The 13614-nt window shown below is 38.8% G+C and overlaps 1 protein-coding gene across 1 annotated transcript; it reads left to right on the top strand.

The window, feature by feature from the left end:
• Window positions 1–2419: 2419 nt before the first annotated feature.
• LOC112197149 (long chain acyl-CoA synthetase 6, peroxisomal) lies at window positions 2420–13614 on the top strand. Its single transcript, XM_024337727.2, has 23 exons — window positions 2420–2812; window positions 3475–3535; window positions 3621–3698; window positions 3854–3925; window positions 4007–4088; window positions 4285–4390; window positions 4468–4544; window positions 5140–5184; window positions 5353–5439; window positions 6049–6138; window positions 6421–6500; window positions 6622–6715; window positions 7607–7695; window positions 7787–7875; window positions 8743–8872; window positions 8977–9095; window positions 10369–10492; window positions 10588–10674; window positions 11937–12040; window positions 12169–12254; window positions 12729–12815; window positions 12904–12990; window positions 13074–13614. The coding sequence occupies exons 1-23, from the start codon at window positions 2698–2700 to the stop codon at window positions 13167–13169; spliced, it is 2085 nt and encodes a 694-aa protein (XP_024193495.1). The 5' UTR covers window positions 2420–2697; the 3' UTR covers window positions 13170–13614.

Here is a 13614-nt window from a genome sequence, read left to right as displayed (position 1 = left end):
CTCGTGCAGAAGGTACAGATATGAAAAGCATTCAGAATAGGGTGGGGATATGTACCTTTCCTCGTGACAAAGCCATTGACCAAGAAGGACGTCAGTCGGCGGTAGCAGCGAAATGTCGTCGCGGCGGAAGAATGGAAAGTAAGTTTGAATCCAGAAATCAAGGATCCAAAAAGGGCCAGAGATGCTAGTCTCGAACGGATGCATGGTGGCCTGATATAGAGTGCGGTAGAGGGCGCCCAACACCGGTTGTCCTAGCCCGACGCGGCGGCAGTTATAGAAAGCTGTGGCCAAAAAAGTCCAAGGACCAGTGGGCTTATTGGCAGAGATACAGAAGATGAACTTGCAGAGCCAATATTCCAGAAAAGCAATGCCACCAGTCGCATTATGTTCTTTGTGGTAATAGGCCAGCCACCGCGGATAGGAGCTACTATGAACGCTGCGACCGGTTTGGGCCATGGTTGATGAGAAGTTGTCAGAATCGAATTCGCTGTGCAGATAGGGCTCACCATCAATGGGCAATCCAGTAATGGTAAGGATATCCAATAATGTAATACTCATTTGGCCAAAACAGAAGTCAAAGGTGTTGGTGGCAGTATTCCAAAAGCAAAGAAAGGCAGCGAGTGGCGAGCGATTGCCGCCACGAGGAAGGCGGAAACATAAATCAATGGTTTGGGTGATACCTGCTGCATTACAGCGAGTCAGATCTTGCACTCGCGCTTCGCGATACCAAGAAAGCTCCGCCGCGCTGATAGAGGATAGCTAGTACCCTATTTTCGCTCGATGTTTTTGCGCACCCCAACTGCTAAAATCTCCAGGGGTCCTTCGGAGGACCGGAATGGTTTGACGGATGGGTAGGCCGTAGAGGGCGAGAGGGTCGTCTGGGATGGAATCTCGCGGTGCCGGGCTCAGTCCGACGTGGTGGTTTAGGAGCCTGAGAAGCAGTGGTCTTTGGATATTGGTGTGGAGATGACAACCGGCACCGATTCCGGTTCCCCAAGTGCGAGCAACTTTTTCGTTGAGTTCTTCCTCCTGATCGATAACTATTTTCTTCGGAGGAGTCATTTCTGGATTTCTGTAAGGAGGATGTTTGGGGCAGAAGAGGTTCTGGGTTTTAGGAGACTGAAGAGTTTTTGATGTGACAGGTTTGGAGTGACTGCGGGGTTTAAATAAAAGATTTTGTGAGGGAAACGATGCGACGAAAAGACGTTTTGCCAAGCGAATAGACGCAACCCTCATTAATGGTATCGTTTCGGTCATCAGACGTGTCGTTTTAGTCCCCTTCAATCAATTACATTCTCATGGGCCCGATTTCGGGGCCTGGGGGGCAATGTTTGAGCCAAAAAGTAATTTTGGCAAGATCCTTTAGTGGAATGCAGGCCGATACCTGCGGCCCAAAAATAAATCTACTGGGAATTGGGTTACAGCTTCGCCCATTCCAAAACCCATAAGGAAAACGAGCCCTTATTGGAGTCAGGTAGCAGAGGTTGAATAGGAAACTGCAATCAATAATCCTTCTATGACAAGGAATGGTCGAAACCCTAGGTATAAATACCAGGTTTCAATGACAAATCAAGGAAAACTCTCAAATCAATCAATCCCTCGGATTATCAAGCCTCCCCGGAGCAAACCTTCAATCTCGTTGAAATCCCGCGACCGTACTTCCAGTCCTAGTCTCTCCAAGAGCCGATTGTTAGTGCTACTGCCACCGACACTACCAGCGAAGCAAGGGTAACGCCCTCGCAACCCAGCGAAGCTAAAGATACGCTTTAGCAAACCCTGTGCTTTCTCAGAACTTCCCAGTGATTGCTCTGCTCAACCTATAATGTTGAGTATCGATTCGGTGACGCGAAGAGATCACAACCAAAGCCCTTATCCGTAAGGCAAGAAGTCCTTTCTCGGAAGGCAGAGAAAAGAGCCTTGTGACGAGGTTGGTGCTCTCCTCGTCCACAACGCTTGATCAAGAAGTCAGGTCAAGAGACGTCCCGACGACTGCACCCCACGGTGCTGGCACGCTCGCGCATTCAAAAGAGACAGTTTGTATCGCACTGATTTTCGTGTCAAACACTTAGTATTATAATATTCGTCAGTGTAAGTACACTGTCAGTGCATAGAATCCGTTTTCCCCATGCAGAGGCTATTATAATTTTCTATCAAGCTAAACGATGACGCAAGCAAAGCAAGCCAATTAAATCCTTCTCCAAATCAAAGGACTAATCTCTTGCCAAAGTGCAGGCCAAGGAAGCATCATTTATGGCCACCCAGAAAATGGTACAAAACTTCAAATCCAAATTGACTCTCACTTTAGAGTTTAGAAGGAGAGAGAAGTACCGCAATTGAATTCTTCCAGCCAAAGGTGGTCCAATTTGACCACAAAACCAAAACCATGCACACAAATGGTTAAAACCGGCCGGCACATATATGTACAGCCATAAAAACCCACGCATTAAATTATCTTATTTCTATTTTTTCCTATTACCCAAAATATATTTTCTGCAAAATTTTTGTGTCTGGATAGAGATTGGTGATCAAGATCATCCACCCCCGTCTTTGGAAAGCGTGCCCAAAACCGAAAAACAAAACAAAAAGAATTCGCGATTCCTGACCTCACCGGATAATATCACAAGTTCACAACAACTACTAGTTCTCACCAGCACTGAGAGAGAGCCAAAGCTTTGATCCACGACGACGTCGTATTCTATGGATTCCACTCCAGCTCAGCGTCGCCTCGAAGCCATTAACGGCCACCTCATCTCCGACGCCGACTCCCTCTCCATTCTCCGCCCCAACGCCACCGCCGGCGAGTTCGTTTCCGGTCCTCTCTCTCTCTCTCTCTCTCTTATCTTTCAGCTCTTTGTTGATGGAAATCGGATTGTACGTGGTGTGGAAGCTTCAATTTTCTTTTTGTATACGAAAAAGCTAGGGATCGTTTTTAGTGGTGGACCTGGATTTTTAGTAAGGATCGGAATAATCAGGATTCACTGCTTTTTGTTAGCTGTGGTGGATTTATTGGCTCATCTCCGGAGTTGTATAGTGATGTGGAGGATCAGATTAGTCATTTTTTTTATTTTTGCGGTGTGTCCCACGCAATGAGCTAATCCAACGGAGTTTCGGTACTCCGGAGCACTAATATGGTCTTTGATTTCAGTGTGGGATAATGTTTTCACTAAATGATGCTGTGGTTGATTTCGTAATCTGCTTTTTTTTTTTTTATGTGGAAAAGTGTTACTACAGTGGTTAGGATCAGTGTCTGTAGGTTAAAAAGAAGACAGGTTAGCCCACTTGGGACAATTCTGTGAGGATAATTGATTTTTGAAAAGACATTTTAATCTTGAGATATGAGATGAATTTGAAGTTCTAGAACAAATTGTTTTACGAAAGCGGGATAAAGGTTGATAGAAATCTGTTCTGTAAACATGTCTGAAATGCTCAATTAATATTCTAATATAAGCACTTTTTGTAATAATTTCTTATCAGAGCAAGGGTACAGTGTGGTGCTTCCAGAGAAACTAGATACAGGAAAATGGAATGTATACAGGTAGGCCTATTCTCTTTTCTTGTATGTTCTGCCTCTAAAGTCATTTGGTTGCTCTGAAGAGAAGATTTGTATTTTGTGGTTGTAGATCTGCGCGTTCTCCTTTGAAGCTTGTTAGTAGATTCCCTGATCATCCCGAAATTGCTACGCTTCATGATAATTTTGTGTGAGTGTTACCTTATTTTTGAAAAACCACATGATTGCAAGTTTTAATATGTCCCACAGATACAGCATCTATTTTTTTTTTTTTTGGTCAAATCGCGGTTGGTTTTAGATCATATGAATTTGCTAAATGATTCCATCCACCTTTGTGAATTTTAGGCACTCAGTTGATACGTTCAGAGATTACAAATATTTGGGAACAAGAATTCGGGTCGATGGAACAGTTGGAGAGTGAGTTTCCTTTATATAAATTAAATTTCTCAAATTATTGTGGAGGCCTCACCCAGATGCATTCATTTTTCTTCCTTCAAGATACAAATGGATGACGTTTGGAGAAGCAGATACTGCTCGGTCAGCAATAGGTTCTGGCCTCATATATCATGGGATACCAAAGGTGAAATGTCACCAATAATTCTAACGTCCACACACTTTGTTGTTGTTGACTCTTTTCTTTTTTCTTTTTGGGTCAGTGACCCTTAGCTTTGTAATTAGTTACTTGAAAGTTTTACTCTGAAATATATTGAGAGGAAATTCCGTGCTGTTACTCTGAAAGTAAATTCCTATTTTTCCTTATATTGCTTCACATACAGGGATCTTGCATTGGGTTGTATTTTATAAACAGACCGGAGTGGATGATTGTTGATCATGCCTGCTCTGCATATTCTTACATATCAGTTCCTTTGTATGACACACTAGGTTTGTACAACCTTTCCTAAATTTTCCAAGTTTGGTCTCGTTTTCAGATGTTACACTTACTATGACATTCTTTGCAGGTCCAGATGCTGTCAAATACATTGCAAATCATGCTGTTGTACAAGTTATATTTTGCGTTCCCGAAACATTGAATAGTGTGAGTTTAAGTTATCCTATATTCATGGTGCTCTATAAATTAATGATGTCTTCCTGAGTTAGAATAAATTTATCTCGCAACTTCTTTTAATAGTACTATATGGGAGGCATCCAGTAGCAAATATAACGAGACTGATAATTTTGTACTTGGAGATGCATTATCAGCAATATTCATTTTATCTTTCTCGAAATGCTATCCCAATATATTTAGAGCAAGACTTCATCATAAAACAAACCTTATGTTAATTAAGATAGGAAAATTCTTTTAGATCATGACAAGGAAATGATGCTCCATCTTATTTTTAAATTAAGCAAAGAAGGAAAAGGAAGAGATTAGAAAGAGAAGGAAAGCTCAATAGAAAGTTGGCCTGAAAAGATACTGATAATCATAAAAATGCACGATGTCCACATACTACACAAAGTGGTTGTTCTTAACTATGCGATGATGACTTCTTTCAGCTTGCCATTTGGCTCATATTTGAGCATCATGAGTCTAGGCTTTTTGGTGACTGCACATTAATAGCCACACTGAGGATTGGTGTATTATATCATTGTAAATTTCCTTCGGTGACATCTTTTGTCATTTCGAGTTGCAGATATTGAGCTTTCTCTCAGATATTCCAACTGTACGCCTCATTGTGGTATGACATTACTTCTCATTTTTCCATTTAATCAATAATCAGCACAATGTGGATTAGTACATCTACCTCATACTCTGAAATTAATTTTCAGATATTGAAATTGGTGTTGACTTTGCAGCTTTTCATACTCTTAAAGTAATGTGTTTTATTTCTCTCATTATTATGCAGGTTGTTGGAGGCATAGATGAACAAATACCATCCCTTCCGCCTTCAACGGGAGTGAAGGTTGTAACATATTCAACATTGCTTAATCAGGTAATTCTTATCTTCCCTATGAATCCAACAATTTCTGTTGGAAGTCTCGGGATTTAAGGAATTCATAAAGGCATATCTGTCCAAGTTTATGAATTTATTTATTTATTTTATTCTTATATATATTTTATATCAACTGAAAGACAATGCACTCTAGCATGCTTAAAAAAAAAAAAAAATTCACAGATAGACGACACCCATGGCATAAACATTCCTGAAGTAGGTTTTTCTTTTTTCCCCCTTCCAATGACACATTGCCTGATTTCTCCTTGCATGTGGTTGATAAGGCTCACAGTCCTTCACAAAAATAGAAAACATAAACTGTTTTCATTTGCTTGTGGATTTGGGACCAAAAGTGGTTAGCTGTGACCATGGAATAAGTTTCTTCGGAAACCCCCGCCTACATCACCATTCAATATTCGTAAATATCTTTCTTTGATTCCAGTTTCAGAACTTCATAAATCTATTTTCTTCCCTAAGAGTTTTAGTCTCAGTAAGAATGCTACAGTGAATGGGAATTGTGACTCTTTATCATATGTAATGATTATAGGAAATTGCCTATATTTGCATCACTCTGCAGTAATGTTCTTCTCATTCATTATATGCTTTTAGGGCCGTAGTAGCATGCAGCCTTTCTGCCCACCAAAGTCGGATGATATTGCAACAATTTGCTACACAAGTGGCACAACTGGCACTCCAAAGGTATAACTTAAGGCTCTATGAACGTTTAGCTTTATGATGCAGTTAGTGGGTTCCCAATAACTGTTTGATTGCTATATTCGTATTTTTCCCCTATATGGTTTCGAGGTTTCTCTTATAACTGTAGTATAAATGGAAGAAAAAGGGAGAAATTGAGGGAGCAAAGGAAAACAAAAATAGCCCATACTAGAGCTGGGAAATAAGATAGCACTTTCCATGTCACTAATACAACCCCATTCGTAAGTTATCACAATTACAGTTTTCTCAACAATACCATTTTTCTAGGGAGCTGTATTGTCTCACGGAAACTTGATTGCAAGTGTTGCTGGGGCCACTTTTGGTATCCAGTTCTACCCCTCTGATGTGTGAGTATCAATGGTTTTCTCTTGTGCTTGTATATAGTATTATTTTCAGGTTTTGTTGTGATGTTCATAACTTCATATAGAAGTGTTTTGTCTCTGCTAAGTTTTCCTCATTTTTTGCCAGTTACATATCATATCTTCCTTTGGCACACATATATGAGCGGGCTAACCAGGTCATGACGGTACATTTTGGAGTTGCTGTTGGATTCTACCAAGGGGTAGGAGACTTGATTTAAGCAATTTTTTATTTTCTGTATGTTTCCTCCGTAAGCTTGTCCCCTCGAGTGTAACATGCTATCTTCTTTCTTTTCTTCTTCTAGCCTCATAAATATTTTTGATGGAATACAACATATGCTGTTAGAGAACCATTATATCTGTGAAAAAAGGCTAGTGAACTTGAGTGCCTAGAATTAGGCACCGTTGAGCTCATACTTTCAAGCACTCAGGTCAATGCAATTCCCGTGTAGGTCAACTGCATTTTACTGAAAGGTTAAATACTTATCAGTTTGTTCTGAGTTGTACTGGTGGCATTGCTTTGAAACTTTTAATAGAAAATGTGGATTGTCCAAATGTTGCCTATCCTATGTGTAAGGTTTTGGACTTGAGCAATTGCAACTATACTTCTTTCAAGAAGGAATTGGATGCATGTATTTGCAACATATTTAGAATTGAGTTAAATAGACACACCAGTTCCTATATCTTTGCAAATCCATAATATTATGTAACTGTTTAGCATTAGCCAATGGAAATTCTATGAATCTGGTGCAATTTTCTTGATGCAGTGCAATATACCCTGCTCCAGAATTACCTAATCTGTGAACTGTTAGTCTGCCCTATACAGGAAGGGTAACATGCATGGCGATGTATTATAATTTTCTTGCACCGAATGCTTTAGAAACTTTTGGTAGGAACTCCAAATGATATCTAATGGAATTAATACGTTTGATTTCAAACGCTTAAGTAATAAACCTAGTTTTGTAGCTTTCATTAATATAGTTTAAACCATGAGCCTACCTGTTGTAATATTGCGATATATACCGGAGGACATAGTGACTGAAGTACTGAAAATCCAGAAAAGTACTAATGATTTATTTAACCATTGTATGCAGGATAATATGAAATTGATGGATGATATGGCTGCTCTAAGACCTACTATCTTCTGCAGTGTCCCTAGGCTGTATAACAGAATATATGCTGGGTAAAGTAATTTTTCAAATCTGTTCTAATGTTCTTCTAAAAGAAACTAATATTGTTAATCTGACATGGAGTGGGATTTTGTGGTTGTTCAGAATCACGAATGCTGTAAAGACATCAGGTGTGCTGAGGGAGAGGCTATTTAATGCTGCTTACAATGCCAAGAAGAAGGCATTATTAAGTGGTAAAATATACTATTAGTTACATCTTTTTGCAGGTTAAGATGAGATTAAGTCTGAATTACTTGAATGCTTAGTGTAAAACTTCTTTTTCATTAATCTACAGTAGGTCCTTTAGTAACGTAGTAGGTCCTTTAGTAACGTTTTCTAGATGGGTAATCAAAACTTACACCTTTTAGAATAGGTTTAGGTGCTAACCTCCAACTGGAAAATGTATTTGAATAACTACAACTTTGTATGGTACTGAATAATTCTAGGCTTCCAACTCAAAAACATTTGGCAATGGGTGGAGAGACCAGACCTTATAACCTCGTATGCAAGGGTTTAATTTTCCAATGTGGGATAACTCTCCACACTCAGTCACATCGCGCTCATGAGTGCGATTCAAGCCAAACGTGTGTACAACTTAAAACTGCTAAAGTGGAGTATGACCGGCCACTCGCCAAATACGTCAGATAACTTCTCTGATATGATAATGGAATTGTGCTGAACACTAAGCCAATTGGCAGTAGGTGGAGAGGCCCAAGGTTTGTAAGTTCTTTAGGGCCTTAATTTTGTTCAATGTGGGACAATACTAAAACACTCGATCTAGATTTCTGTAAAATGAAAAACCACAGAATTTACTAGTGAAGGATGTGATACCATAGAAATGACATAGAGATTAGCAGATTGGGACATGAAAAGATGAAAAAGGCAAGTGAACCAGAGAACATAGAAAGTTAAAGCACTACAGCTCTCTAATCCAATAATATAGGGTGAAGAGTAAAGCCGATCTGAAACAAGTGATGCTCAGCTCTCTTATTGTCAGTTATAATCTTATGTTCTGTTCTTTACTGAAGCATTACTTATTGTATAATGTTTGAATGTTTCAGGAAAAAATCCATCTCCCATGTGGGACAGATTGGTGTTTAATAAGATAAAGGCTAAGCTAGGAGGACGTGTTCGTTTTATGGCATCAGGTGCTTCACCCTTGTCTCCTGATGTTATGGACTTTTTAAAAATGTAAGTCCTTTGCACTTCTTGGCATACTGAATGAAGGAGTCATATACAGTTGATGTTTTAGCTTATGTTTTTTGTCCTTATAATTAGTGATTATTTATATCCAGATGCTTTGGGGGTGACGTAAATGAAGGGTATGGAATGACTGAGACTTCCTGTGTTATTAGTACTATGGACAGCGGTGACAACATATCTGGCCATGTTGGCTCTCCTAGTCCAGCTTGCGGTGAGTTATTAACCATTTGAGTTTGACGCACTTCTTGATCAAAATGGAGTACCCTATGTAGTTGCATCAATGAAGTTGATTTCATTTACTGTGAAAAACATTTTTAGCATTTTTTATGTTCTGTTATCCTCTTCTTATCCAGGAAAATCAGCCTTTAGTTACCTGGAAAAATGTGATTGTGGAATCTTCCTTTATAGGTGCCATTCCGATTGTATCTGATTGTCTTAGCTATCATGTTTTTACTGATGGAAGAATTTTGCCTAGACATTGCATGAAAAAGATCCAAAAACTAGTGGGTATTATGGATAAGTTGTGGTTGTAAACTTGTAATTGAAATGCAAATGATACTCATCTGGTCATCATTGGATGACTTTCGTACTTGCATTAGAACTTGTTGGATGCTGTTGACCTTAGTTATTCAGACATGTTAAGCTGATTATGCTGAACCATTTCAATGACCGGTTCCATTATATGCCTCTGCATATAAGGCTTGGTCAAAGATTTGAAAACCAGACAAAACCAACCAATTCAATCCAAACCTGAATGGATTTGGCTCTTTGAAGGGAACCCGAACAGGTTGGTTTTTGTCAGGTTATTGTAATATAATCTGATACAACCAACCTGATCCGACCTTTTAATGAGGTTGTTCCCTATTGAAACCAAGTTGATATGTGGAATGAACTCGGCATACTACTATGGGTTGGTGTATGATGGCCCGATACAAATGATTAAGTGGATTGAAGGAGCCCATTTTTCTTGGTTCTGTGTCATAGAATGCTCCACTGGGTCGGTCAGATGGAAAGTGTCTCATATCCTGACCTGCTTGCGATAGGTTGTTCCCTATTGAAACCAATTTGATATGTGGAATGAACTTGGCATACTACTATGGGTTGGTGTATGATGGCCTGATACAAATGATTAAGTGGATTGAAGGAGCCCATTTTTCTTGGTTCTGTCATAGAATTCTACACTGGGTCAGTCAGATGGAAAGTGTCTCATATCCTGACCTGCTTGCAATTGTATATGTATTTGGTTGTATATCTGTTACACATTACTATGCAGCACTTTTGGCAACTTGGAGATCAGGAGATGTTTAACAGTGTGCTTGCGCTTGTTGAATATTGAACTAAAGTTGTATTTATTCAACTGGTATCATGTATTTATTATCAAAGTGTTAAGAATATGGTTTCTTCATACAAGATTTCTTTTACCTTCTGATGCATTCTGCTCTTACCTTGAAGATTTGATTTCATATTTCATATTTTTATTTCAGAAATCAAGCTGGTTGATGTACCAGAAATGAACTACACGTGTGATGATCAACCCTATCCACGCGGTGAAATCTGTGTCAGGGGTCCTATTATTTTTCAGGGCTATCACAAAGATGAAGTGCAGACGTACTGAACTTGCCTGTTTACTGAATTTTTTCTAAATTCTACTCATTCTGTCAAATGTTGATTTGTCTGATGATATATATTATCATAATCAATAGGAGAGAAGTCATTGATGAAGATGGGTGGCTTCATACTGGAGACATTGGGTCATGGTTACCTGGTGGTCGTCTGAAAATTATTGATAGGTGAGATGATACAGCCCTAAATGACAGTTTGCAGATTTATTGGTACTGATTCTGTACAAGTGAGGACAAGGAAAGAAAATTTTTATATTTTTTTTCTGGGTTAAATATTGCTTACTCCCTATATTTATAGGGTTTCATCGTTTCAGTCCCTGAGCATTGAATTTCACCTAAAAAGTCCATGAACTCCCAATTTCCTCCCAATTGGTCCCTACAGTCAAGCATCCGCCAAAAACTCCGTTATCTTCCCCAAAAAAGTCTATTATAGCCTCATTTACTTTAAAAATATATATTTCTCTGCCTCTCTGTTTTTTTTTTTTAACCTCTTTTTCTTCTGGTTCTTTCGCCCCCTTCTGTTCATCTCCTCATCAAGATGGTTCCAATCCATAGAACTTCAAGAGTTGAAATGAAAAAAAGAAATAAAACAGAGAAAAAATAAATTAAAAAAAAAAGAAAAGTAAGTGAGGGCATGATAGACATTTTCAGCAACTTTAACAGAAAATTTTGACGACAGGGACCAATTGGGAGGAAATTGAGAGTTCAGGGACTTTTTAGGTGAAATTCGAAGGTCAGGGACTGAAACGATGAAACCCTATAAGTATAGGGAGTAAACAGTATTTAATCTTTTTTTCTAATTCTGATATGCCACATAAGGGTGTTGGCCTTGTAATTTATTTTGCTATGGGATAGTCAACCCGATAATTACTTGATCATGGGGGTGTTCCCCCGTATGATAGCCTCAAACCTATATAGTATGGAAAGGTTTTGGTATGTGTATGAGTGTGTGAAATTATCATACACGCGCGCGTATTGGTGATAGGCTGTTAGCCCTTCACCAAACTCTCTCTGTCTGCTGATGGTTTCTTATCATTCCAAACTGTTGTGGGTTTGGTGTACTGCCATGACTCATTCCAAGTATTGGTGATAGGCTGTTAGCACTTCACAAAGGACTTTTTGGGGTCCATCTGGACATATGAGTGGGAAACAAATCAGTAACAATCACATATTATTAGTTCATAGTGGCTAAGTTTACAAAATGATGGCTACAGGTTGCATGCAAAGGGTTGATTAAACTGTGATGTTATTACTTTTATTTTTACACGTCCTGCCTATTTTTTGTTTGTACAATTCAGAATATAAAATTGGGACTCCATATGTGGAAGCGATATTCATTGCACTTGCAGGATGTGCCATGAGTAGAGTATATAAGCTTCTTTAGAATTTTGACCTTAAACTTATAACTGAATTTTTGTATACCATTGTAGGAAGAAGAACATTTTCAAGTTGGCACAGGGAGAGTATATAGCTCCAGAAAAAATTGAGAATGTTTATGCCAAGTGCAAGTTTGTTGCCCAGTGCTTTGTACATGGTAAGAGAATGTACTTCAACATAGTCTCTCTGTGTCTCTGTCTCTGTCCCTCTCCCTCTCTATCTATCTTTCACTCACTCACACACACATTTCTGGGATGCTGATTTCTTATTTTCTTCTATTGGTAGGGGACAGCCTAAATTCTTCTTTGGTAGCAATTGTCTCAGTTGACCCAGATGTGTTGAAAGCATGGGCTGATTCTGAAGGCATAAAGGTACAGATATGACATTTCAGTTTTGCATACTTACTCCCATGATTTAGTTCATAATTTAAATATATTTGCTCCTGATCAAGGTCTTAGTAAAGATCGATTGATTGCACATAAAAAGGAATTTGGCCCGGTAATCTTCATACAATAAATCCAGCAGAGACAACCCACATTCCAACTTCCAATATCCAATGCATCAAGTCTCTTAGTTACAAAGTTTTGATTTGTAATACTGAGTGAGAGAGGATACACATAAGCAAGTTTCAAAATGCCTTCCTAGGGATGCATGTTGTTTGGTGCTTTAAACAATTATTTTAAGTAAACATTACTCCATTCACCAGAAAAAAAATTGGTAAATAGGTAGTTTGCTATTATGTTGATATTAGTAGTTACTCTTAGAAGGGCATGATTGGGCGCAAAAAGAAAACCTTTGTTTCTTTTCGAACCATTTTGTTTATTGTTCTATGCTTGTGTGTGCAGTGTGAAGATTTAGGGCGACTGTGTAATGATCCCAGAGCAAGGGCTGCTGTATTGGCTGATATGGATGCTCTTGGCAGGGAAGCTCAGGTAAGTTTTCAATTGCTATTGTCTTGCACGTTGTTCATACTTTTCATGTTAAATTCTGAAATATATAATTATATATATTTCCTTTCAGTTGAGAGGTTTTGAATTTGTAAAAGCCGTGACGCTGACGGTTGAACCGTTCACACTGGAGAATGGTCTACTCACTCCAACATTTAAGGCAAGCATATCTAGTTTCATATATTGAACAGAAAATGCATATTAGTGAAGATAACAATCTCAGTTTATTCTTGACTTCGTCAGATCAAGAGACCTCAAGCAAAGGAATACTTTGCAAAAGCAATATCCAATATGTATTCGGAGCTTGCTACTTCTGATCCTGCCTCTTCAAAACTATAAGTACTACCAGGAGCAGCTAGATGGAAGCTGTCGACAGCACAAAAGATTCAAGAGAAAAAAATACAAGAAATGAGACGATTAGAGGATGGGAAAGAAGGAAAAATAGCCAAGTGGAGAATGGAGGCCAAGCATTCCTGACAGGAAAGATGAAGACATGGTTCGTAGCTTCTCATACTTTACTGGTGTTTATTATTAATTTCTCCAAATGAAATCACAATTTTAGTGAATTTATTTGCCCTTCCTCAAATAAAAGAACGCTGTAAGTTAATAAATCTACATTAATGTTCAGTTCAACAAGCCAGAACAACATTTGTTGGGCCAGTAACTGTCGGCCCATTGATCCTACTGGGCTGGCCACATAGCTAATTAGTTATCTTGTAAAAAATTCGTTTTATACGAGATTGGAATTAATTCCTCTTTCCAAAGAAGCCAATTTGTATCTCTA

This window comes from Rosa chinensis, chromosome 4 (assembly GCF_002994745.2).
Source record: "Rosa chinensis cultivar Old Blush chromosome 4, RchiOBHm-V2, whole genome shotgun sequence".
In the NCBI taxonomy this organism is placed as follows: Eukaryota; Viridiplantae; Streptophyta; class Magnoliopsida; order Rosales; family Rosaceae; genus Rosa; species Rosa chinensis.
This window is presented reverse-complemented; position numbering and strand designations above follow the sequence as displayed.

Coding starts and splice junctions, on each gene's coding strand:
- LOC112197149 (XM_024337727.2), top strand. CDS start 2,698: ATGGATTCCACTCCAGCTCAGCGTCGCCTCGAAGCCATTAACGGCCAC. Junction 4,391..4,467: donor TCCTTTGTATGACACACTAG/GTTTGTACAACC, acceptor CATTCTTTGCAG/GTCCAGATGCTGTCAAATAC. Junction 10,675..11,936: donor CGTCTGAAAATTATTGATAG/GTGAGATGATAC, acceptor ATACCATTGTAG/GAAGAAGAACATTTTCAAGT.